This window comes from Sturnus vulgaris, chromosome 11 (assembly GCF_052056855.1).
Source record: "Sturnus vulgaris isolate bStuVul1 chromosome 11, bStuVul1.hap1, whole genome shotgun sequence".
Lineage (NCBI taxonomy): Eukaryota > Metazoa > Chordata > Aves > Passeriformes > Sturnidae > Sturnus > Sturnus vulgaris.
The window spans coordinates 13,600,254-13,627,696 of NC_142253.1; the positions used below are offsets into that span (position 1 = coordinate 13,600,254).

A 27,443-nucleotide genomic window follows, 5' to 3' on the forward strand; every position below is an offset into this window, starting at 1 on the left:
AGTGTACTTCGTTTGTCCTGCTACATCAGCTAACTATGAATTATTAATCTAAGCAGTCTTCAAAGTATTTTTTCCTACTCTGTGAAGTACCTACAACAAGGCAATCTGTCTCTTTACTTAATCAGAGCAACGCTTGTCAAAGACTATTACCGGTTTGAGGATAAAATGGTGAGGAGAGGAGAGAGAATGTCATCTGGTGCTACTGCCCTAAGATGATATGCACTCAGCTTTAAGTATGTGTACTCTTCCCTTTCCTAAAAAAATTCACCAGGAAGGAACAGGATTTGTCAGAAAGCACCAGCAGCCACTCCCCCAAAAGTAACCTCAGGTCTGCCATGGTCAGAAGTCTGGGAAGTTGACTGAGCCTTTTTTTATGTGAAGTTTCAGGGTGATGAAGAGCAGCTGCACTGTGCTCCTGGAGCAACCCAAGGGCCATTGCAGTCTCCTGCTGCCCACAGCCACCTGAACAGTCTGTGCTGGGCTGGGGGGGCTCTTTTTCATACAGTCTCAATCTAAGTACACCAATTAATTCATTGACACTCAGACATTCCTCCCTCACACCTGACTAGCAATGCATGAGAGTTCCCATCATTCCTCCAGAGGCCCAGAAACAAAGAATGAGTAGACTAAATAATAAATAAATAAATAAACAGCACTGTCACACTGTCTTCTTCACTTCTGTCCAATCAGTAGAGAAGACAAACATGGCAAGACAGACATGAAGTAAGTCAGGATGCCACAAAACACATCATCGGTCTGACTGGTTAATGATAATAAAGATATGTCAAACAGGATGTGTGTTATGAAATTCAGAATTTCCATAACTCAACTGCTATCACAGACATCAGATATTTAAAACAGGATCATCAACAAAAGAGAAAGAAATAACTGGAATAAATTTCCCATGATACAATTAATATAGTCAGATTAAAAAGTCCTACTTTCATTCAAAAATGTCTAAAGGCTATACTCACTAGTGAAATAGAGAATATAATTAATCAAATAACCTTTTAGAATAAAGGCAATACTCATACCTTTTTAATTAGATAAAGGTTTTCAGGGGAAAAAAAAAACAAAATAAAAAACCTGATATTCTTTTTTCCTTAGTAGCTGGAGCTAACATAAAAAATTAAGTCTATATTTGTTCAGATCTCAGAGAGGTCAATTTTTAACAAAAATGTCTTGGAAAAGAAAATCTATTTAATTACCTTTCATTTTAAGCTCCTAGATAATTTTTCCTTTTTCATAAAATAAGTCAGGTTTTTGTATAGGACTGTCTACACATTGCTTGAGCATCAAAGCTAAGAAGTCTTCTAATTACATCCAAGGTCATGGAACCAAAGTGGACAATGAGACTTCCAGATTTTTTTCTGCTTACACGATTTTTTTTTTTTTTTTGTAAGCATTATCTCTTAAGGGAAAGAATCTACTGTCAGCAACTGCAACATTTTCTGCTAAGTCATTCCACCACCTTGCAAAGACATCTGAAAAGATAAAAGTGATTTACAACAACATTTTACAACAAAATGCTGCACCAGTTATATGAGAGATGAGTACACTGTATCAATATGCAAAGAATAGAAAAGCTCCTGCAAAAAGAATTAGCTACAATCTGTAGGAATTTTGCAGAGTCACAGCAGGCCTAGGACCTTAAAGACCCTGATGATTTCAAATACATTAAATTCTGATAAAGGACTGACCAAGCCTTAAGAGGCTCTGTAATGACTATGCATGAAGATTTATGAATCAATAAAATTAAACTGGCTTCAGAATACAGTTGTGAAAACTCTTTGTATACAGCACATGCAGTAACCTCTTGAGCCTAAAGAGAGACACTTCCACCTTGTTCTAGCTGGTAGAAACCACAACACAATGTTACAGAAAGAGCTACAAAGACTTTTCTTTCCTAGGGAGGGTCTTCCCACCTCTGAAGATGACCTGAGTTTTCTCAGCAAGGAGACAAGTAGCTGCAGCTCATACATAAAACCCCACTTGCACAGAAAACACTTCTCTCCCTTGTTTCTATATTTAATTGCTTATTTATATACTTCCTCTAATTTCTGCTTATCCCAACTATTTTGAACTTACCAGTGGCTGTATAGAAGCCATAAATACTGAAGGAATTAATTGGTGAGATGAAGGTAAGTGCATAATTTCCACGCTTTTTTGTACTACAGATCATATATTGCAGAAAGGAGATCTACACTTCACAGCCAGGGGACGGCAGGTTCAGGGAGGGCAGCAAGACAGAGGGGAAAAACAACCACAAAATTTACAGAAAGACATAGGTGCATCTTACACTGATGTACTGAGGTGATTATGGATCACCACAATAACATTAATACTAATTCTCTAGGACAAAAATCACAATATAGAATTAAAGTTCTTTTGTTCTCACAGTTAAGAGCTGTTGAGTCTATTCTGAAGCAGTTTTGTTTTTGGTGCACCAGCTGCACAGAGGGAAACTTTATGTAATGACAAGGAGAGGACTGCAATCCCTGTTCTGTCCCTTTTAATTCTGGATTTTCAAATGACATGAGGAACCCAGGTGGAAAGAATCACTCTGCATGTCTGGCCATGTGGCAGAAAGGAAAATGTAATTGATTATTCTTATTAAGGGAACTGGTTTTGCCAGAAGTATCAAGTTTATTCAGTTTCATGCTTAAAATGAAATATTCTGTGTAGTTAAACATTCTGTCTTTATTTTATACATAGCTTGAGCTGACTATAGGTATTTCAATGATAGCAGTAATGAAAACTGTAATGTAAACCTCATCAGAAAGTTAATGGAAAGGAAGTGAAGAATGCTGTGATCAAAAACTCAGATCTTGAAATGCACTCACATCTTCAAGTCTGCACACTGTCCCTGCTTCTGTCTGTAAAAATGTTAAGTTGCCTCAAGTCCATCGAAAAGAGAATGACTAAAAGAAGACTGAGATATTAACATTAACAGATTCAAATAATGGCTTCAGAAACTAAAAGGAATAAGTTGTCTTCCGGGGGGGGGGGTTCTGTTTTGGTTTTTTTTTTTTATTTAAGTTTAATAATAAATTACTCCTTTGTGCTTAACCACTTTGCAGACACATGACTTTCTGGGTAGCCAAACACTGGATGTATTCACCCATTGGATATGTTAGCAGTGCAGCATTTGTAAATGGACCAGAAACTGCTGAAGCAAATGTCCAAGAAAGATACAGAATCATATAAGCAACTTACCTGTTGGGAGAGATCTCCACATTTTGTATTATTGCCCAGAAAACACTCAGAAGCAATCTCTACATTTGTGTTCCTAAAGGAAACATGCTTTCAGTAGTTCATCAAGAATCTGTGACTTCTATGCAAATTAGGTAACATACTGTCCAATTATGCCATTTCCATGCAAAAACATAGATTGCATAAGCGACTATTCAATTTTATTTTTTTTTAATTATTAGCGTAGTCAGGTGTCATCTGAAAAAGAGATTTAGAAAATAAGCCTTGAGAGGAAAAAAATAAATATTCGTAAAATCAACACATGATGCTATCAAGAAATGAAATACAGCTTTAATTTGAAGGCAACAGTGTCAGTTTTCCACGTGTGGAAAGCTATTAACCCAAAGTAACAGAAGGAACTTTAGGCTATTAGTGAAGTTTCTGCGTCTTCAAAACAGCTGTAATTGACAAAAGAAAGCAACGTGACAAAATACAGTTCATGGTTCCAGAACCTGCATTCTGCCTCTCAGCATTAAACAAGTGAACTCTGATGGGACCAGTCACATTGCAGCAGGAAGGCAAATGATAGCCAAAACTGCTCTCTATAGATTTTTTTTTTTTCAGTTTGCTCTCAGGAGTATGTTTTGAACAGCTTCAAGAGGGAAATCTGGAAACAAGCACTTTCTAAAGTCTATTAGCCTAATAAAGCATTGTAGTCGACCGTGAGTTCAATTTTTTGGAAGCTTCTCTCACACTATTTTAATTGTCATTTCTTTGATTAAGGCTACAATGATTCGTATGCCTGGCTAACAGCCTGGAAGAAAGCCTTGTAACATAAAGGATTATGTTACAGGGTGAAAGTATCAGCACAGAGAAACAATCTTTACCCTTTCTCTCTCTTTAATGACTCAAAATTATGAAAGGTTTAAAGGGTACACATTGGGTCTTGAAGAGAGGAAAATATCCAGTTAAACACAGAACTTCATCACCAACTGTCTCCTGCTTACCTTGCTGCCACACACCTGCAGATCTTCTGCACGACAAACAAAAGCAGTTGCCTCAAGCCTGGCACCCTTGTCCTTTCCCCTGGCAGCCACCTGAACACGGAGCCCCTCTCCCCTGCTCCCTGGCAGGAATGGATGGCCCACAGGGTCAGGTGGGAAATGCTCAGCAGCACCTTCTCCACGGGTCACACCCACCTAAAGCATTACACAAGTGACATCCAGCATCACTGAGAGCTTCAGGAGATAAATGCTGCCAAAGCAACCGGGCTGCAGAAAGTAGGATTGGGGTTTATCATTCATAAGGAAAGCAGCCATGAGACCTGCTTGTTAAAATCTTTGTGTTTTCATGTTGGTGCCTGACTTCATCCTCACAATGAACTGGTGCTCACTGGTTTTCCGCAAGACCAGGTCACACAGTGGGACAGTGCAGGACAGGGTTTTCTTCCCCTAGAAATGAGTTAGACAAACACTGCCGAGACAGACTGTGAAAATCTCTGTTAATGATGGGAGACATGAAGCTGGAACACAAACAGAGGGAGAGAAGCAAATCTAGAGCCCAATGACTGCTTCTAATATCCATAGAAAGGCTGCAGATCCACAGCAGGAGGGTAAGCAGGAGGCAGCAAGGGTGACTGGAAAGTCTCTGAAAGGAGTTCCAGGCATCAAATGCTTTGCTGCAGCTCTTTGAGTTACAGTACCTGCTGTCAAACACTTCAAAGAAAAGCTGAAGAGATACCAGCTGAGATAAATATGAAAATAAGCTACTTAGTCAAACATCTCAGCTTAATTCTTCCTGCTTGGAGACTCAGAAGTGATTGCTTATATCCCTGACTGGTTTTAAAGCAAAAATTTAAACACTATTCTTAGTCCAAAGTATCCAACTCCTTTTGATTCTCACAGATTTTTTTTTTGTCCAAGGGCAAGAAGACTGAAGGAATCCAATGCTTAAGGAAAAAATGCCTCTCCTTAAACTTACCTCTACTTCTTTCAAAAGGAAATTTAGTTTTGACAGCAGCCTAGAATGTGAAAGCATAAAATCTAAAATGCTTGATTCCAAAGACTTTTTCAAGAAAAACAGTCGGACTGTGCAGGTTTTGGTGGGAGGGTTTTGTGGGTTTCTGCATGGAAGTGCTTTTCTGTCAAGAGACCATAAAGATACCTTTTACCACCCAGTAATTTTCATTGTCATCAAATGTTTCTGTTACCAAAGAAAACAAAAAACTTTCTGCTGCTTAATCCATTTACATGTTTCTACATTTCAAATTATATTTCTCATTATTTATTTTTTCAGATACCACCTACTACTGCCTTTGCTTCCAAAATAAATCAACTTTTACAATCTTCTTCACTACTGCTACAATTTTTTTAATTACTTAGTCTGGCTTGCATTCTTTTATTCTAACACTGAAGCTCAGCTTTACGCTGACTGGATTGCTGGAGAACTTTAATTTTTCCCATAGTTATTGATGAATAAAATTAGCACTTCAGAATTCTTTATAAGTAGGCTTTTCTGCTTCCTTAAGCACAAAACACATGATAATTCAATTACAATTAATTTTCAACATAAAGAAGTTACTGGAAATTCTTCTGAACTTAAAACCCTTTAAGTCAGGCATAAAAGGAAGAATATTTAAAGTCATGACAATATGACTGCAAAGAACTAAACCATGGTTTTGTCATCCAGACTGATGAAAACAACTAAAATATTCAAGTTTATATTCAATTTCTTACTTGAGGCTAGTTCTGCCTCTGATAGCACAGAGCCCATGTAGATTATGTTCAGCCTTACGAGGTGTAATGCTGTGGATTGCATTAAATGAGAAAAAAAATGGAACATGCAGTAAATAGTAGTGTCATCTGTATTTTAAAATCAGAATCTTTAGGTTGCTCTATCACGTGATAATGGCAGATGTATATATGACTTTTGCATAAAAGCTAAACCTGGGAGGAGGTGAGTGTTCCACAACCAGATATTACATAACACTTCTCCAATTAATTCTGGGTTGGACACCAGGCACCAACCAAAGCCACTTTAGCACTCCCCTTCACAGCTGGACAGGGGAGAGAAAATACAATGAAAGGTTCATGGGTTAAGGTCCAGGAGAGACATTACTCACCAAATACCATCACAGGCAGAACAAACTCAAACTGGGGATATTAACTGAATTTATTACTTACAAAATCAGAGTAGGATAAGGAGAAGTAAAACAAAACTACCTTCCTCCTACTCCTGTCTCCTTCCCAAGCTGTGTCTCCTCTCCCCAGCAGCACAGGGAGACAGGGAATGGGGCTGATGGTTAGTCCATCACAGGCTGTTTCAGCTGCTGCTCTAAGAGTCTCCCCTCCTGCAGCCTGGGGTCCCTCACATGGGATATAGTCCTGCATTAACTTTTCCATTGTGAGTCCATCCCACCTTCAACAACCACATGCTTTTAAGATACTTACATGGTTTGCACCCATTCAAAGGTGTTTTGATTGCACAAACATATTCCATTAAAGTAATAAATTTTGGAAGACAAAAAATTGATATTAATACAACAACAGAACCATAAAAGCTCTTTAGAACACTGTTCCAGTTATCACATCAGCATTTTATTCACCAGATAGATTATGGAATTGGCTTCATCCACCTACTTCTGCTTAGGTGCTATTTTTACCTTGGCTGTTAAGTCTGAAGCAGTTGAAGAAAGCTAAAAGGGTATATCGAGTATCAGAGATGCCTCTAGCAACAGCTAGAGCCTTGTTCAACTTGTGACCTTATTTGCATCGCCCTTTCTAATGAATTTCACTAAGTGAAATTCTCAAAATTTATGTTAATCTTGTCACATACAGTTTTATACAGTTTCCACAGACAAGGAAATTGCCGGCCATTACTGCTGCACTGAGAGGAAAAAACAGGCCTTCAATTGCTGAAATCTGTTGATTCCAGACCTGCTTATCCACATGGCATCTTTGCCAGCTGCCAGTCCTCAGTGTGCAGAGCACATGAGCAGAGCTGATCACTCTGTGGCCTCGCTGCAGGAGAGCTCCAGCTGCTGTGCAATCTTAGCCCTGCCTCATCAGGGGGAATCCACTCCTGGCACAGCAATGGCACATTCAAGTGCCCATTAAAAGGCTCCAAATGCAGACACAAAGCTTCAAACACACAGCAAAGCAAATATGAATCAAGAAGAAACGCTTCTACTTGCTCAGTCATCAGGGTAACTGCAACCCATGCACGTGCAGCAGGAAAGAGCACTGGGATATCCCACTGCACGTATTTCCAGAGATATCACATCAGTGAGGCCAGAGGATTCCAGTATCTATTTCGTGTTGCAGTCACCTCAGACACAAAAATAAAGATAAATGTCAAACAGTAGCACCTTGTTGGAATGCAAGTCTTCCCAGCTTCTTTTCCCACTTTTCATGTAGGAGTTTCCTCAAACAGCCCATACCTCTCCCACCAGGTGACTGATAAGAATGTTCCAGCTATCTACAAGCAGCTCCACAGCATCAGTGAGCTAAAGCTTTTTTTCCCTCATTTGAGTGTATTCACAAGCAAGCTATCACCAAAAACAGACAGTCTAATGTATGCCAAACAATTAAGACAGCTTTTACAGATAACAGACACACGCTATATGCCCTAGTAGGCTCCAGAGAACACATTCAATGTAAAACCTTTTGAACGAGACCAGGTTTGCTTAGATATGATAATGTCTGGCATTTAAACCACTCTTCAGCATTCTGAGATGCCATTTTCCCCTTCAAATGTTGATCTTTTCCCAGTCTTTAGAGCATCTCTCCCTGATTTTCTAATACCACCGTGCTATACAGATCAGTACAAGCAAATTTTTGTGTGCAGATAAGACCAAAATCACAGTAGAAGACTGTGACATCAGCTGAACCACATGGTCACTGCAGCTGATGTACTGCCCTGGTCTGTGGGCTAAATAGCTTGGCAAAAAAAGGCAACATTCACATCTGTCTTAACAATTTCCCTGGTTAATTATTCCTTTTCATTTCTAAAGATACCACAACAGCATAATGACATCATTGCTGGTACCAAAGTAAAATCTAGGAGTTGGCAATAACTATATGAAATCTGTAGGTGTGCTTACAAGCTACCTTTACAAAGAGGATTTTAAAATCTAGGAACAGTAGCGAAAAAGGATAATCCATAATGTGAACAATTATTCTTCAAATTTCATTGTATTAAATTTAATTTTCCTTAAACAGAAAGCCAAATATTTTTAAGGAATTCAGGAAAAAACGAAGGAAAATATGCCCAAGTAGGCACTGTGTGTGTTCACAGTCACAATCCAGACTCATCAGGTACATGACAAATCAAATTCTCATGCATTAACAGAGAGCACAAAAAGGCAAAGGATACTTGCCTTAAACCAAAACACTGACAGAAGCTGAGACTGCTTTTGTTTCCTCTACCTGACAGATGCAAGTATATCCTCAAGAAATTACATAAGTAGGAGAGTAAGCAGGGCAGCTGTATTTCAGGCTTTGCCATTAACTTACCTCATAGCTTTGAGGACTTGATCTTTATTTTCAGTGGAGCCATGTCATTATCATTATTTTTCCTACCTGCTATATCTCAAAAGGTGGTTATTACATTCATTTATGTTCACTTTTTTTCATTTATACAAGAAAAAAAAAAGCCAATAGTTCTACTAACATAATAGTTCTGCTATTCCACTAACTGAGGGAAGTATGCAGGGATGAAGAAAAAAAGGAAGAAAAAAAAGCCAAGAAGCCTCAGTAACGAAACCCCCCAATCATTCCCATCAATAAAAAAAAATAATATGTAAAAATGCAAGTATTTCTCCCACTTTACCCAGAATTCTGCCTAGATGAAACTTCTAACAAATTCCTAAATCTGTGTAGCCGACACCAGCCCTCAGCCCGGGAAGAATTTGCCTTTTATGCATCACCAAGCGTCAAGTGGCAGTGGAGTAGGGGATTTTCTATAAAGCAGGATGCAGCGATGCCCTGCCGAAGGCACAGAACGCTTGCAGCGTGGTTATCAAGGCAGGGCGCTCTTCCACACACGCGCTGCCCCCCGATGGACATCGCAAGTATCCCCATTCCCAAAACCCGGCATTTCCTCACTCAGCTCAGATGCTTCCACCAGGCACTGAACCCGCTCTTTCCCTTCCGAACATTAAACGCAGCACTTCTCACCCTGCCTAGAGTGGGGAAGCTTCTTTCTAGATTCTCATACAACTTTAAATTGGAGACCACCAATTTCATTCCAGCCACCAATTGCATTCTAGTGAAAGGTAAAATCGTTGTTGTTAAGAATATGTAACACATACACACAGTGATGGCTTTCTGCATATAAAGATATGCTTTTATCTAAAGAAATATAAAAGCACAAGGCAGTCCTTTGGCATTCCTCCAGCATGTATGGAGTTTCAAACTCTTAACTGTAATAAGTTTGAACTAAAGCTTCTTCATGTTTATTATTCAGATCTCAAGAAATTGTATAAACAAACAATTTGCAGACAAATTCTGCTAGTAGAACATCTAGTCTCTGTCCTAGCCAAGGGAAAAAATAGTTCACAGCATTATGTGCTTATGCACTTGACCTGATTTTACACCAGGATCAGAGCTGCTGATTTTGCAAAATGTATCTTACAGTTGAAATCTGCACAAGATATATTCATGTATTGTGGGCTCTCAGTTAAAGATATCTCTATCTGGAGCACCAAAGAATAAAAAAATAAGTCTTCAATCAATTATTCAAAATCTGAAGCTACTTGAACAGGTAAATTCTATCTAAAATTCTGCCATGCAATCCACACAATTTAGTCCCAAGCAGTGAGTATCAGCTCTTCCACAAACAGCAAGTTATTTAATTTTTTCTTATAAAAGCAGATAAAAAATAGAATCCTGTGAAATATTTGCTGAGTGTTACATTTATGTTGCAATAAACATTCTACATTTGTAATGCGGAATTTAGAAGACCTTCTCATTCTAAGACAGACAGTATTAATTTTGTGGGCATAAAACAAACACCACATAAAAATCAGCTCTTTTAGGAATAATTCAAGACCAAATTAAGTTTTGAATGCTTCCGTTTTAATTGTGTGCTGGTGCAACCTGACAATCACTATGCAAAATAATTACAGCCCAGCAAGAAAAAAAAGTGCCTTTTCTAGTTCTATTATTAAAAGTGATCAGTATATTGCAAAACCTCTTCAGGCCAGGGCCAAGATTCCCTTGTTTAGCTTACAATTCAGAATTATTTTCTCTTAAAAAGTCTACAGTCACACATTGCATAAATTTTAGAGTACAAGTGTTGTTCATGCTGTGTCACCACTTCTCTATGCACACCACTTTCAGGTTCTCTTGCACCACAACTAAAAGGTCATCCCTCAGTATAGAAAACACTCTCACAATAGCTGACCCACGGTTTTGTTACTTTTCATTAAAAAACAGGAAACATTGCTAAAGCACAGTAATATGTTACTCAGACACAGGTATTTAGGTATTGGTAGGAAACAGTTCACAAGAAATCAAAATATACAAATCTAAACCCGGAACAGAGTGCAAAAAACCCTCAAACCATCTAAAAACGGAAGGTATCCCATGGAGAGTTCAGAAGGCATTAAAAAAAGTAAATGTAAAAACCATTTTTCAATTACTTATCCTAATGTATGGCCCACAGTACTCTTCGTGGCATTGCACAAATATTTCCTTGGCCCATAGTGAAATAATCACAGCTCCCCAGTTTCCCAAGAGCACTGTGGGTAACTCTCAGCTGTATCACACTTCTGCTCACAGCACCCACCTTCACAAAGGATACCCAGCTGGTTTGCATTTCTGCTGCTCTCACAATGCCTCTGCACTGTTCATTAAGCACAGGTGCACAGCCCCTTGCTCCTCTGACCTTGCCAGCCCCAAAGGTGGAAGCCAAGGTGGGAATGGGTGGGACACAGCATTCCCAGGAATGAGGCTCAGTTCCTGACCCCAGGACAGGCCAAGAGATAATCATCTTGATAATGCAATGCTACCGTTGATTTTTAACCCTATCTTATAAATGTCACATTTTCACATCTAAAAGTTAATTGTGGAAATAAATTAGTAAATAATGTATATGTTAGTGCTTTAGAAACAGTTATAAACACTTGTAAGAAAACAGCAAAGCCTGACACTGCAGAAAATTCTTGAGAAGTATGAAAGAACTTAGATTATACACTATCTAAGAACAGGAAAGGCATCCTGTTTCTTCAAAGCCTGCAAACCTTGAGAAAACGAACAAAATGTCAGGCTGATGGATTTATTAGAGGCCTGCAATCAGGTTGCATGTGAAGGACTGAACAAAGATTCCCACACTAAGTATGTAAGTACTGTCTTAACTCTGCAATAAACAGGTTTATTTTGTTCTCAGCTTGTGAGTCTTGTTTTCATATTCTACAAACACTGACATTTTCATGTATCATTTCATACCATGGTTGGTTATTTTGCCATTGTTAAGCACCTGGACATCCCTTCTTGGAAAAATAAAATGGTTAGGAATATACACACATACACCAGTACTCTCAACTGGAAAAGAATTTTTTTAAAGTTCTTTAGTTTCATTCACCAAAAGTACATTTCACAGAGAAAGTTTGCATTTTACTTATACAACATTAGGCTACTGAAACATTATTCATCAGTTATTAAAAAACAGTGTTATAAAAAGTAGCTTACATTTTGTTTTACTTTAAAAAGCCCCCCGCCAAAAAACCCAAACAAACAAAAACAAAACAAGAAAAAATAAATCACACACACAAAAACCTACAGCACATGAAGAACTCACTAACCATCTTTGCTGTTTGAGTTTAGGGATTTTTCTGTCATTTGAAAAGCCAAAATTACGTAGGTGGTGTCCCTGAATTATTTTAACATACTGGCTATGTTCATGCCCATTTTGCACTGTGCAGCACTATTTTCTAAATGCTTTTGTATTGCACCATTTATTGAGTTGCAGATTTTCCAGCTCTTACAATAATGATAAACCTTTTATTTTAGACATCTTGTTATAGATACTTTTCTTTCCCAATTGCCTTCAGTTGTTTGCAAGGGTTTATTTATAAACATTGAACACTTAAAAGCACCTGTAAGTTGCAATTTCTTTACCGGGGGACAGCTGCACTGTCAGACACTGTACCACGATTTCAGCTTCAGAAAACATTTCTGTTTTGTCCCTCTTAGCAAAGGACTTGACATCATCATCATTAGGAAAATACAGCTGTTGCAAAGGAAATGTTAAAGCGTTTCTGCATATTTTTTTTACCGCTGTTTTACATCAGAATTAAATATCCCTTCTCTATTAGTTTAACTAGAGAAGGTATTCTATTGAACTTGCTGTAAAGCTGTATAATTACCCCCAAGTTTACAAGCATGTATTCCCCTAGAAAAGGAATGCTAGCCACTACTTGCAGGGCAAGGTTTTTATAAAAATAAAATAAATTAAAACAAATGCCCAACTTAGGGTTGAACATTCCCACGAACATAATGTGGATATGCACAGCCACATACTTGTCATTAAATACGGGGGGAAAAACTTCCCTTTGGAGAGAAGTGTTAAATTATCTCTGCACTTGGTCATATTTCTGTCACTGCTGCAGAAGGCGACCAGGAACACTTGGCTTTTATGAAACCCTGTCAAACGATTCCAACTCCTGCGACTGTCGCTAAACGCGGCAGAGAAGCTCCGGCAGCACCGGAACCACCACATTAATTTCATTTTTCACCCAGGACCCGCCCGCTCGGAGGGAGGAGCCGTCCCGCTGAGCAGCGCCCGCCTCGGGCCGGCCCGGTACCGGGGCAGTGCGGGGATCGCTGGGGAACAGGGCACTGAGAGGAACCTCCTTAATAACAGCGGCTGCTCAGGGGACCCGCGCTGCCCCGGGTGCACAGCGGGATCCCCCGTTAGCCGAGGGTTACTCGTTATTAACAGGGACCCCCGGATAACAGGCGCTGCTGGCCAGTCCCTGCCGTGAGGGAAGGGGAGCCAAGCGCCGCCCCCTCCATCACCGCCCCGCTGCCCATGCGCGCGGCGGGCGCAGGCGCGGGGCCGGGCCGGGCCGGGCCGGCGGCAGCCATGGTGTACATCTCGAACGGTGAGGGGCCGGGGGGCCGCGGCAGCCGCGCTGTGTGTCTGCAATAGCGAGGGGCCGCACCGGGGGCTGGCACTGAGCGGGGGCTGGCACTGAGCGGGGGGCACCGGGCCCTCGCTGCGCAGAGCGCGGCCCCCAGCGCCGCCGCTGCCGGGACAGCCCGGCAGGGTCCGCCCGCTGCCGGTGTCGCGTCACCCCGCGCTGCCCTGCGGCCTGTCAGCGAGCCTTGTCTGCTTCTAAATCGGATTTAGGGACTTGGACTAGTCCGAGTGCGTGCTGCAGACACCGGGAGCGGCACAGGGCAGCACTTTAGCGCTTACGGGGAATCGGATTGTGCGTGTGTAGGTTTCCTGGACGTAGAGCCCCTGTGTGTGGCGGTGCTGACTCCCTTAGTTCAGTAGTTTGGGCAGTAACCTGCAGAAAATGAAACTCCCTGCCATGAAGTGCAGTTTCACCGTCCCAGCTGCAAACTCTGGACTTAGCAGATGTGGTTTTGTGTAATGTACTGTGCAGTGTCACACACGGAACGTCACTGGATATTTTGTGTCTGGCTATGTTACAGGACAAGTGTTGGATAACCAGAGTCGGGCTCCCTGGAGTTTGTCATCAATAACAGATTTCTTCTGGTCGATAGCAGATTTTGTGGTTCTGTTGTAAGTAGAAGTTAATTCTTTTGGTGAGCTTCATTTTAGATTTGACATAAGTGGAAGATACACAATGCTATCAGTAACACAACAATAAAAATGTTATATTTATTCTCTAGCATTCTGTATGTATAAATGCTTTACAGAAACTGTGTGGTTTTGTTTATTATTTTGTTTATTTTGCTAAGTATACTTAACAAAAAGTGCATGAAAAGTGATACTAACTTATTGGCAGTTCAAATGAATTTTCTTACATTTCATCTATTTTGATACTGGAAAAAGAAAATTTACACTTTTGTTAAAAAGCATCTACTTAATTAAGCTGTTTGGAGAATTTCTACTGATGACAATAGACTATGTAAAAGTAATCACACAGCAGTAAACACAAATCTGTGGCCCCAGATCAAGGCCAGTTAACAAACAGTTTATATAATGTATTCAAGAGTTCTTAGTTATTTCAGTTACAAGTTCATACTTTATGCATTTCTTGCATATTAACAAGAAAACTAGATTTTGTAGCTTAAGCTTCATTGTAACTTGGAATTATTTCACATTTTAGTTTTATACATAGGAGACAAATTTCCAAGATTTAAACAACAGTGATCATGAGATGATGTGCTGTTTATTCCTGAACACTACTTACTGTTTTTCAGGCTATTTCTTATTTTCTAATCAAAAAATGCAAAAACTATATCTAGCTATCAACTCACCTAACCCTTGTTTTAATTTTTCAGTTTCCAGAGCATTATTCAACCAGATTTGAGAAGAAGAGGCTACACATCTTCCTCCTATTCAGGATACCATGATGGAAGAGGGTATGTTTTTCATATTCACACCAGTTTTTCCCATCTTGGTGAAGTGACATGAATCTGAGTAGATTACAGTTGTGATTTGCATTGAATTGGGTTGTGCAAGAAGGCTAAAATGGTTGGTAATAAATAAATGTTGGTAATAAAGCACAGCTTTGGACAGCTGCAATAGCAGTACAAACTAACACACTCTGAAAATATTTTTGAAGCCTGCCTAGGAGACAAGATATATCTTCGTTAAAATTCTTCTTTTCTTAGACATGTTTATACTCAGCATTTGACTTTCATTGGTGCAATCATTTCTTGTGTTACATTACCTACAGATAAAGCAAAACACTGTTATAGGGGTATAATTTCTATGAACACTACAGCCTAAGTCTTTTGTAGGACTGTGTAAAAGCAGATCAGTGATCTGTAACCTTCTCACATCACACAGCACTAATGAAACAGAAGATTTTCATGGAAGTGGTTGGGGTTTTCTTACAGCTTTTCAGCTGAAACTCAACTTTTTCAGAAGTTCAGACTTTCTCACTATTGACATTTAGAGACAGTGTTACTGTATTTCTAGTTGAGAAGTTTAATGACAGTAGAATTCCTTGCTTTTCAGGCCTCCAGCACAGCCTCGCCGTAGGATGGGCCGAATAAATCACTGGGGTGGAGGCCCCAGTCCACCACCAATGGCTGGAGGTGGATGAGGAAGGTAATTCCAAATCTGCTGTATCCTGCTTTGAAGGGTTTGGGTTTTTTTTTTAATAGCAGTGTTAATTCAGGGTTAAGGTAGAATGGAGTGTTTTGTCCTCCTGCTGCAGAGGTCACAAAAACAGGAAAATAATCAAAATTTTTCAATAATCAAAGAATGAAAGATACTTCCAGTAAAGGGGAGAAAAAGTAGGGGGAAGGGATGTTAAAAAGGATTTTGGTTTAGGAATGGTGGGCTTTCACTTCTCATTGCACAGAAGTTCATAGACAAAGTGTGGCAAAGAGTTCTGAGCACAGCTGATAAGTTACCTATAGCTTCTCTTTTTTGGCTGCTAATTTAAAGATCAGATTGTTAGAAAGTGAAGCTTTGTTTGCATTTCTAATAGTTATATGACACGTGAGAGGTTTTGGTTAAAGTTGATATTCCTCAGCAGAAAAGAAAGAAAACAAAGTTACAAGACAGTAAAAATGGGGATTTTCCCCTTGTTGCAATGATAGAGCCATACCAATTTTGAATTACAGTAAAGTGTAAAAATTAGTATTGCTTAAAAATAGAGGTAAAAATAAAAGAGGTTTTAAATTTCTTACAGCTGCCTGATATTTAATTCTGTTTAATAATTAGTTTGGCTGCTGAGAGTTACAGCCGACACTAAGTGTATTTACGGTATGGTTTAATTTACTTTAAGACTTAAGTAAATAATCCTTGTTTTTCATCGGTCACTCCCATTGGTACTATAATAAAAGTTACAAGGAAAAAAGAATACCCATGCAGGGGGTTAATACCTGTAAACCTTGTAGGAAAAAGTTCATAAACCAGGAAACACATACTCCAGTATTTCAGTTCACTAGAACAAGGATAAGCTGCTTCCAAGTGGGAGAAAAACCCGGGGACGTTGTGGTGGTTTTTTCTTGTTGAATAGACACAAGGCCAGCAAAGACTGGAGATGGCTTTTGGGTAATCACAGCAATATGTAACCTCCTCAGAAATAAAGTTAGCAAGTCTTTAGCATGTCTCATTTAGCTAAAATGAATTTAAAGCTAAATTTAATGTTCTTTTACATTTTTTGCTTAATTTTAAAGAAGCAGCTCTTTAAATGTACTGTTATTATGTTATCTTTTAGGTAAACGCCTGCTGAAGAGCAGGCACAAGCATACACATCTGCCAGATGAAAAGAAGAGTTTAGTGGTGGACCAAATGGGGATGTGTATGCCTGACTGGAAACTGCTCTGTGACTGAAGCAGAGTAATGAAGTTGTACTGGGAACTCCTTCTTCAAGGATCCAGTGTAACTGAATCACAGTTTCATTAAATACATGTTTACTGTCTAAAGTCTTTGTATAGTTTCTGAACATTTTACTGTAGTTGCAAAGTAATAAGTAAATTATATTTGGCTTGTCACAAGGCTGATTTTCTCATCATTTTTAGACACTGAAAAATCTGAAGTACAAAAAACCTTCTGCTATTCAGATGAGAAAAAAACAGATATTTTTAGTTGCTACAAATGGTCCATCAAGAGTCAAAGCAGCACTTCCTAAGAAGTTTTGTATTCACTCTCTGAGGACAAACACTCCATACTTTGCTGTATTTTCATTGTACTAATGATACTCTAAAACAAAAATGCAGGTAACAAATTACTTTGTTTTACAACCCTTGCATTACTCTTGCCCATAATGTATTTTATAACAGAAACACCTCTTGAAACAGCTCCATTCTCCACTATAAACTTACTGAAATCTATGAACAAATTTACTGTACAAATTTTGGGGGTTTTTAAGAATAAAATTAGGTGATGTTTTTATTACACGAAGAAAAAAAGAGGTCAACTCAAATACTGACAGCTATCCCAGAATAGTTACTTTCTTTCAAATAGTAACTATATTTTGTCTAAGATACCCCGTTTTAGGATGGGAGTTTCTCACTTTTCTTGGAGTTCATTCGGGATTTGTGGGTTTTTTGCTTAAAGAGGGCTGCATCTATTTGGGAAAAAAATTAGCTGATAAGAATCCGGATTAAATTATTTTCCACGTAGTGCCAACAGCAAATTTTTTACTTAAACCTCTTTAATAATTTCTTGTTAAGGAAATGTTCTTGTCTGACCATCCAGGCACCACTCTGGCAGATACATCCACACCCCATAAGCTGAGATCAAAACTTGCCCTGCTTGATTCCCTACATACAACATACAGTCAGAGCAGGTTCCTTTACCAGGTCAACCCCAGGTTTCCCAAAGAAGAGTTTCAGTCGTCCAGATCCTTAAAATAATTTAATCTTGGTTCAATAAATAAAAACAACAGGTGCCTCCGAGGAGGGACCCCGAGCAAAGGAGCCCCTGGGCTTTTATACCCCCAGTGTAAGCATGGCAAAGGCTGGGGGGCACGGGCTGCTGCCGTGTCTGGGTTCCCTCCCCTGGCAGTGCCACAATTCCAGGGGCTCTGCTGTGCCAAGGGCTGGCAGCTCCGAGTGCAGCACCTGCACCTTAACACTCGTTAACCAGCAATTAATCAACAATGCCCCTCAATTAACAACCCACTCCAGCAGCTCCCACTCTACCACACTTACCTAACACAAAGCTCCCGTCTTTTAGACTTGCCTGTGTAACAGCGACTTTCAGCCTTTAAAAACCCCAGCTCCAGTCAAACATCCTACCTGCACAGTTTATAAAGGAGCTCGCTGCTCACCAACAGGGAGGCTGGTCATGGTTAGCCCTTCACAGCTGTACTACAGCCAGCCTTTGCGTAGAGCAGTATTTTAAGCTGTTGGAAGGCCCCTGCAGCCCCACCAGCAGTACCAGCCCAGCTGACAGCGTTTGGCTGGCGCTCCACCAGCCCCGCGGTACCGGCGGGGCTGCTCCCCAGGCTCCCGGCGCCGCTGCCGGGCTCCTCAGCGCCGGGGCAGAGGCCCCGCACTCCACTACAAGCGGGGCCGTTCCGGACAGCCCCGGGAGCCGCCGAGCGCCCCGCCGGTACCTGCTCGAGGGGCGGTGCCGGGCCAGGGCCCGCCCGCTTCCGCCCCGCGCCGGGCTCGGCGCCGCTCGGGCCCGGCAGACGCGGCTTCCGCCCGGCCGGAGCATGACCCAGGCGGAGAAAGGCGAGGCGGAGAACGGCAAGGACAAGGAGCGCGACCGGGAACGCGAGCAGCGCGGCGTGAAGCGGCCCATCGTCCCCGCCGCCGTGCCCGAGTCCCTGCAGGAGGTGAGGCCCGGAGCCCGACGGCGCCGCTCGGCCGCTGCTCCCTCCCCGCTGGGGCGGGCCCGGCCCGGGCTCGGCCTTTTAAAGGCCTGCGGAGGGGGGTGTGGAAGCGCCGGGAGGGCTCCGGGTGGTCCCGGGGGCTCGGTCTGACTCCGTGCGCCTTGCGCTGCTTTCAGCAAATACAGAGCAACTTCATCGTGGTGATCCACCCCGGCTCCACCACGCTGCGGCTCGGGCGGGCCACGGACACGCTGCCCGCGGGCATCCCGCACGTGATCGCGCGGCGGCACAAGCAGCAGGGCCAGGCGGCCTACAGGGACAGCTGGCTCCTCCGCGACGGCCTCAATGTAAGCTGTCCGTCGCCTCTTTGGTTTGCTGTGTCGTGCATGTGTGCCCGTCATCCTTCGTGGTTTTCCAGAGGAGAATACATCTCCGGTCAGACTTTTTTTTCACCCTTTTAAGGACTGTAGATGCCACCTGCTGAAGTCAGTAGGCTTGGACCAGTCTTTGTGGTTTGTTTGATTTGTTTGCAATGAACTCATCTAAAAAATTGATAAGTTGAGGGTTTGTACATCTTGATTTCCCTGTGCTATGGTCTGGTACCACACTCAGTATTTCTTCTGATGGAATACCAGCTGTAGGATTGGAATCAGACTTCTCCATGTGTGCACGTGTTGGTTACTAGGTTAGTTTGTGACTTAGGTAACACAGCAAGTCATTTTAGTCTGGTCAAAAATATATGTAATACTCTTACTTGTCATCTGAATCTGTAAAAATCAAACTAACCTCTCTGATATTAAACCTCATCCTTAAATAATTAAGCTCTATTTAAACATTTTTGCTCCTACTTCATATGTCCTGAGCATGTCAATAGAGATGAAGTCCAGCAGCCACCAAAAGCAGTTAAAAGAATCAACTTGACTAGAACAGATGTTCTATATATAAAATATATAGACTATATAGACTATATAAACTAATATAAAAGATAGTTTATTCAAAAGTAAGCATAAGTCTATCTTGTATTGTACAAGCATCTATCCTTTCTACAGTCTATCAACTACAGTAATGATTTAATTGTTTCATAATAGCTTCAGTATTACCAGTATACAGATGTGATTTGAAAGTATTTACATTGCATATTTGGGATTTTCCCTAGAAACCTGAAAGTACTGAGCAGAGACAAAATGGCCTTAAAATGGTGGACCAAGCAATATGGTCCAAAAAGATGTCAAATGGAGCAAGGCGCATACCAGTGTCACCTGATCAGGTAACTCATTCTTGTCTTATTAAATTGTTCATTCATACAGTCCTTGGGTGTGGACAAGAATAGATACCCTTTCTGGACCAAATATGGATGGTTCTCTTGTGTTAGGTAACTCTGAAAATGTGAGACAAACTAAGATTTAAAATATTTCCTCCAGGGCGGGGTTCAAAGGGGTGTTTTATTTTTCTTCCATGCATAAAAAGTGACCGGTGAAATATTTATCAACAGGATTTGGTTTGGTTACATTTCAGGCCAGGTCATACAACAGACAGATGAGGCCTGCCATTTTGGATCACAGCTCTGGGGCCAAGTGGACAAACACATCAAATCATCCTGAATTTTTGGTAGGAGAAGAGGTAAGATTGATTTTCCTGCTGAATGAGGCTTCACGTGTTTTAATGCAGCCATTGATCAGTTGCAGTCTGCTATAAGTTATGTACTGAAAGGTGTGTAAAACTAACCAAGCAAAACTGAGAAACTTGACTGTGGAGTAACTGAGTATTTGTTGTCATGCAGCAACACAAGAGGGTATCCCCCATTTGCTTAACAAGTATCTTGGATCCCTTGCTGCCATGAATCAGGGGTTTTGTAGGGAGTCAGTGAGAACTTTACCCATATGGCATAATTCAGAGAAAAGGCAACAAACTGATAAAAGTATCACTACATGGAATTGCTGCTGAGTTACTTGATATTTGTGGGCTTCAAAGTGTTTAAATTATTTTAGTTTCTAATATGAGGTCATGGAAAAATAGACCTTTATGTTCACTAAATGTCTGTGGGTAAGAATATTCAAACAATTTAAACTATGTATTTGCTGTCTTTTTATTTTAATGGTTTATAATCAAGCCCTGTTACAAAGAAATCCACTGTATTGCTGTTACATCACTCTGAGTTCTGCAGTGTCTCTTGTACCTACTTCTGCAATACTTTTCGTCCCAGCTGTTACTCATTTTGTTACTATTTTTTTGGGAAAAGCAATTCTCAGAATGTGCTCTTTTATTTTCAGGCACTGTATGTCAATCCATTAGATTCTTATAACATACACTGGCCCATTAGAAGAGGGCAGCTGAATCTCCACACAGGACCTGGTGGCTCCCTCACTGCAGTACTGGCAGACCTGGAAGTTATATGGTCACATGCAATACAAAAATACCTGGAAATACCACTGAAAGACCTGAAGGTGAGCTGTGAACAGCACATTTATGTGGTGTGGGCTGTGTCCACTCCTCTCAGTGTTATTGTAAAAGAAAAGCAACTTGCTGTTGTTGGTGGCCTCTTACTGGTGCATTTCTTCATAAATACCTTCTTTCTGCTGGTGAGCAGGGTTCCCAAGACTTCATTTGGAATTTTATACATATCTTTAAGACAAAAGCTTTTGATAGAACTTCTAACAAGGATGTTTAGAAATCCCATGATAGACATTTCACAGTCTTAGTCTTTGTTTGGGTTTTTTTTTGTTGACTGTAAAGGAGGCACCTGGTTGCCTAATACTTGTATAATTACTTATCCTTGCCAAGTAGGTGTTTGTCTCATGCCTGATGTGCTTTTAAACATTTTAATGTCTATAGACTCTTGGCACTTAGTTTGAACATTTTTTTTAAAGTATTAAAAACCTTCCTCTTTCCTAAAATATTGATTTTTTTTAAAATAAGTTTTATATCAAACTTTGTTTGAGAGCTGGCTTTAATTTACTCTTCTTGTCTTCAGTACTACAGATGCATTTTATTAATTCCAGACATCTATAATAAACAACACGTGAAAGAACTGGTAAATATGATCCTAATGAAGATGGGCTTCTCAGGTAAAAACCGTAATGAAGCAAGTACTTAATGATTAATTGCATAAAAATTTCTTTTTTTCTTCTTTTAAGGCACATTTTTGCCCATCAATCCTGGGTTATCTGGGAATAGCACCCTCATCTTTTGCCAATCATGTAACTGCCATATCTTTTAAAGGGGCAAAATGGTTGCCTAATATTGAAACAAGTTTTTTGGTTTGCTATTATGCATTCCAGCTGTGGACTTCTCATTCAGCTGAGGTTAAAGTAGCAAGAGTCTGATATCTTAAGTATTTCTAAAATGCATGGTTGTCTAGAAGTTCAGACTGGAATCTCTGGTACTTCCCAGGTTTAAGTATGGGTTTGTGAAACAAATGTACTCTGTAAAGGTGGATTGTAGGGAAAAGAGAGGGTCAAATTCAACCTTACTTCATAACTATTTAGAGACCATATCTGAAATGCTAATAATGATGCTATTTGATTACAACCAGAAAAAAATTAGGAAGACATTTCATGTGCATCTGGTAGCCAAGACCCTACACTACCAGATTAAAAAAATAATTAAAATTTGGAAACAATACCTTTAATCTTGTAGAAAAAGGATCATTTGACCCCGCTCTTAGCTTTTTCTCAGGACTTTTAAAGCCTTATCCAACAAAAAAATCTCAAAGTACTCCCCACCCCATCTTCACTACATATGCAGGCTTTCAGAGCAAAGTCAGACTATTTGTAGATCTTTAAAAGACATTAAAATGTCCTTTAAATATCAGCAACATGACTGTAAAGTTTGGCATGAATTTAATACAATTTTTTCTCATGTTGCTAGGAATTATTGTACACCAGGAGTCTGTCTGTGCTACCTTTGGAAGTGGTTTGAGCAGTGCATGTATTGTGGATGTGGGAGATCAGAAGACAAGTGTTTGCTGTGTAGAAGATGGTGTTTCCCATCGCAACACCAGGTACCTGAGAGTGCAGAATTATTCCAGTCATGGACTTATAGGGGTTTTCTTACTCTAAGGCATTTAATAGAGTCAGCTGTTCCAATATAAACCTTAAAGAATTATCTTTAAAAGAAGAAAACAGGCAGAACTGATCAGAACTGATACTGTATTCTGCAAACACTGGGGAAGTCACGATCCCAGCATGTCTAAAATCTTCCTAGCATTCCTCTCCCTATCACTGCAGTCAGCCAGTATTTCAGCAACTACACAAAAATACCTTTTTCTTCTCTGTGCTTTAGGTTGTGCCTTGCATATGGAGGATCTGATGTGTCAAGGTGTTTTTACTGGCTTATGCAACGAGCGGGATTCCCATACAGAGACTGCCAGTTAACTAATAAGTTGGACTGCCTGCTGCTTCAGCACCTAAAAGAGACATTTTGTCATCTAGATCAGGTGAGAAGGGACAAATCCAAGTGTTATCCAAGTAATTTTTTTTTTCACTTACAGAATGTTACTCTGGGAAGCCTTTGGGTGAGTCCAAGTTACTTGCAAATATTTTACTCAGGAGAATACTGGCAAAAGATGTATTTTCAGCAATGTTTGAAGTGTTTGTAACTTGGTTTATTTTTCCTCTAGCTGAAAGGAATCCCAACCCTTAGAAAGATAATTTCTTTGTTCTTACTGCTGAAAGAAGCTGATAATAATTGCATACTTGTTGATTTTCAACTTCAGTTCTGTAAGATCTGCCAGCAGGTCTCTTCTTCCTGCAAAACTCTCATTGTAGAGGCTTAGGCATGTAGAAAGCTGCCTGGCACATCATACCACATGGAAAACACTTTAAAAAAATCAAGAATAGGTAAATAGAATCCAAAGTGTTAGAAGGGAGGGTTTTTTTGTTACTTTTTGTTGTTTTCTGTAGTTAAATAGATTATGCAGCTTGATTAATATAAAAGATTTTTGTTTGTTTGTTTCCATTGTTTCTGACCTTAGGATATTTCTGGATTGCAAGATCACGAGTTCCAAATTCGGCATCCGGATTCTCCAGCTTTATTGTACCAGTTCCGATTAGGGGATGAAAAATTACAGGTGATTTTTAATTTAAATTACAAGTATACTGAGCATTCAGACTCAGAGCCTCAATTTGTATCAGTCCAGTGCTACTAAGCCCATGTGATTTATGGATTGTTCTTAAACTGTACTTGTAGATAAAGTTAATTGCTGTTTGGATGAGTGGGCCTAATGCAGCACTGGTGGATGCACAATACTTTCTAAACTTTAGCCACAATTGTTGTTGCTTCATCTAAATATGACCATTATCATATTTAGATAATTATTATAATTATTTTAATTAATGCTTTGCATTAATGTTAACTTTGCAAGTTTTTCAGCTCACCATTGAATTTTCTAATTTTGTAACAAACTGCATTTGAGTACTTATTTATCATACAATGCTAAATCTGTAAAGAAACTTGTGTATTTTATTTGTTGAGATTTTTTTTTAAATTATAGAAAACAGAAGACACTTCAGTATTTTGCAAACTACCTGGGGAAAAAAACCCTGTATTTAATTTTGAATTGTGAGAGAAATAGAACAAGACTTTTCTCTTACCTGTAATAAATGCCAAAAGAAGGAATACTGTAGTAAAACTATGGCAAATCTCTCTTCAGGCACCCATGGCTCTGTTTTACCCAGCAACTTTTGGAATTGTTGGACAAAAAATGACAATTTTGCAGCACAGGTCACAAGGTGACCCTGAGGATCCTCATGATGAACATTATCTGCTAGCCACACAAAGTAAGCAGGAGCAGGTGTGTGATTGCTGGTTTTATTTTTCATTAACTATCAGTTTAATTGGGGAATAAAATGAGGACTCATTAGCTCATCTCAGAAACCAGAGTTTGGTACCTCGGTCAGAGTATTAAAGAAAAAAATTGAAGTAAGTAGTTACAGATGCTTAAACAATTCTTTATTTAGACATCTGCATTTTTAAAGTCTAAGGAAGCTTCATATTATGGCATTAATCAATCTGTTGGAGTTCAAAATAAGCCCTTACTTAGAACATGAGGATTAAAATGAAAATTAGATGAGGTAATAATGCAGGGCTTAACCTTCCTGTGCAAAAAGGTGAAGGGAAGTACAATCGTGCTGAGTTAAGTATTTGCACTGTTCTGTAACCTGTTGTGACCTTTTTGCATTTTTCATATTTCAACTTGTTTTCTCATTTTGAAGTCTGCAAAAGCTACAGCTGACAGAAAGTCTATGTCAAAGCCTGGTGCATTTGAAGGAGAATTGAGAGGCCAATCCTCAGACATTTCAGAGAGGATCTACCCACAAGAAGTGGAACTGGGATCTTCCCAGGGTGACTGTATGATACCTGGCAATGATTCGGAGGAACCCCTAACTGCACACATGTCCAGGAAAACTGCTATTTCTCAGTTTGAAGGCAAAGCCTTGGGCCTGGACAAAGCCATCCTTCACAGTATCGACTGCTGTGGTAAGAATCACGTTTGTACAAGTCTGTAAAATAGACCTCAGGGTGGATTTATGTAACTCCTATGTCTCTAGGTTTTATCACCTGGAGGGTAGCTGCACTATTTCTTATGCTTGCATCTTTTTTGATGTTTCTCGAGCTACCTGTCCAAGGAATAGAAAAAGAATTTTAAAAGCAAACATCAGTTTCTATCTGGTTTGACTTGCACTAAATTAATTGTAATACAAGCCATATTAACTTTAAAAAACAGATATATTTCTATATATTCATTCATTCCAGCATCTGATGATACAAAAAAGAAGATGTACAGCTCCATCTTAGTAGTAGGAGGAGGCCTTATGTTTCATAAAGCTCAAGAGTTTCTTCAACACCGAATTCTCAACAAAATGCCACCTTCTTTCAGAAGAGTTGTTGAAAATGTTGAGGTCATCACGAGGCCTAAGGTAACTGTTAACTGATAGCTAAGTAGTTAGTAAACTATGGTTGAAATCTTAGAAAAAATTAAAAGAAAAAAATTCTTCCAAAATCCCAGAGTAGTTGAATATCTGAGATTTAAGGGAGCTTTCAGCCTATAACATAGCACTGGCTTTTTAGAGATGGAGTTAGAGGCATAGCAAGAGTATGACTGTGACTGTGTGACAGTGCAGAGCACTGAACTGTTTATTAGCTCAAGGCCCTGTTCATAAAGAAGCAGTTAATACTGGCCCATGAAGGTAACCTGTACCCCCAGCAAAAAAATTTTATTTTTTAGTATTATCAAGATAGTAGAAAAACAGGCATTGAGATTAATTTTCATTCGTCATTAATCAGGCAAAACTTGTAAATACGTTTCCATCTATTTCAGAATCTCCATTACTGAAGGCAAGATTTTCATGATGTGCCTAGAAAGCATCTTGAAACAAAAATGCTTTGACTTCTCAAAGCATCTTGAATATCAATTAAATGCTTTTTTCTATGTTTTTCTTGGATAATACTGAAAAACTTTTCTCCTCCCCTACCCCACCAGATTCTAACTGGTGAATACTGTTGGAAAAATAGGATACAACTTTGGAGAACTATGCAAAATGAGGCCAGTGATTATGTGCCATCCGTGTTTTGAATTTAGGATATGGACCCACGTTTAATTGCCTGGAAAGGAGGTGCAGTTCTGGCCTGTCTGGACACAACTCAGGAGCTGTGGATATACCAGAGGGAGTGGCAGCGTTTTGGTGTCAGGATGTTACGGGAGCGAGCTGCGTTTGTGTGGTGATGGAGGTGGTTACACAGGAACCTGTAGCAACTTCACTGAAGATTCCTTTCCCCAAATGCCCTTGTTTCCAGTGCACACGAATTGATCTTCTGCTGATACATATTTTTTGTATTTTATTAACTTCGACTGAGAATTTTTCTGGAAGTGTTGTAAAAGATCAAAGAACTTACTGAATTCACTTGATTTCAGCTACCCTTTGTCTTTTGAATTGTATGCATTGAATTCTGCATACAGAGTAGCACTGTCATCTCCAAAGTAACTGTATTTCTATTATACAGGTTATGTATATTAAAATTGCACAATGTAGGAACTTAAAGTATAAAACATTACGTGACCATTTTAAGCCAAGATTCATTCCAGAAATGTGCACACAGAAGCAACAGCTGAAGAGTGCAGCTGTGGGGTTTAATGTAATATTCTGATTACTACTCTAACGTTTGCAGGAGATGAAGTTGTTATATAAGTGATCATTAGGATAAAAGTGAAATGAACTAAAACTACAGTCACTGTTTATATTTTACTTATGTAATAAATTATTTTATTCAGTGGAAAGACAAAGAATGTGCAAGTGTGGTATTTTTTTCTTGTCCTGTACTTACCATCAATACCTCTTGTTAGCTTGTCATTATCCATTGTGGAGTCCACTTTTTTCCCTATTTTACAAAAATCACTATAATACACCTAAAAGACCTAGCTGCAATTTTATACAGCCAGCACATCTTCCAGTTTCATTCCACCTGAGGGCAGCGAGTCTGTGCTCCTCAACCACCCTGCAGCACAACACGCCTGGTTTGGTCAGGCAGCTGCCTTCAAAAGCACTGCACTGATTTAAACTGAAATACTGAAGCTGGAGCTTCCTGAACAAACTTGAGAGCATTCCTATTGCAATAATACTTAAAAGGCAGTCTCTTTCAGGTGACATTATCTAAAAGGATGCTTGCAGCAAAACTACAGAATACAAAAGCTCAAGGAGGTGAGAACTCTTACCTCAGTCTGAGATGGCACGAGCTGCCACAGCACTGAGACACAGTCACAAGTAGAGCAGCAAGAAGAAAACATCCTCCAACTGAGCTGATTGTGAGGAGC

General features: G+C 39.8%; 2 protein-coding genes across 3 annotated transcripts; both read left to right on the forward strand.

Annotated features, from left to right (window-relative positions):
• Positions 1–13,147: 13,147 nt before the first annotated feature.
• SELENOK (selenoprotein K) lies at positions 13,148–16,847 on the forward strand. Of its 2 annotated transcripts, XM_014869593.2 has the most exons (5): positions 13,152–13,297; positions 13,857–13,947; positions 14,673–14,753; positions 15,355–15,447; positions 16,568–16,847. In XM_014869593.2, exons 1-5 carry the CDS (start codon positions 13,225–13,227, stop codon positions 16,569–16,571), a joined length of 342 nt encoding a protein of 113 aa, XP_014725079.2. In that variant the 5' UTR covers positions 13,152–13,224; the 3' UTR covers positions 16,572–16,847. The 2 variants fall into 2 exon arrangements, with proteins under 2 accessions (XP_014725080.2, XP_014725079.2); XM_014869594.2 differs by lacking the exon at positions 16,568–16,847 and having other exon boundaries at positions 13,148–13,297; positions 15,355–15,451.
• A 1,478-nt stretch (positions 16,848–18,325) lies between these two features.
• ACTR8 (actin related protein 8) lies at positions 18,326–26,915 on the forward strand. Its single transcript, XM_014869591.2, has 13 exons — positions 18,326–18,637; positions 18,811–18,981; positions 19,791–19,901; positions 20,150–20,254; positions 20,905–21,078; positions 21,606–21,699; positions 22,502–22,634; positions 22,916–23,069; positions 23,607–23,702; positions 24,285–24,425; positions 24,847–25,111; positions 25,388–25,551; positions 26,214–26,915. The coding sequence occupies exons 1-13, from the start codon at positions 18,515–18,517 to the stop codon at positions 26,355–26,357; spliced, it is 1,875 nt and encodes a 624-aa protein (XP_014725077.1). The 5' UTR covers positions 18,326–18,514; the 3' UTR covers positions 26,358–26,915.
• The last annotated feature ends 528 nt before the right edge of the window (positions 26,916–27,443 follow it).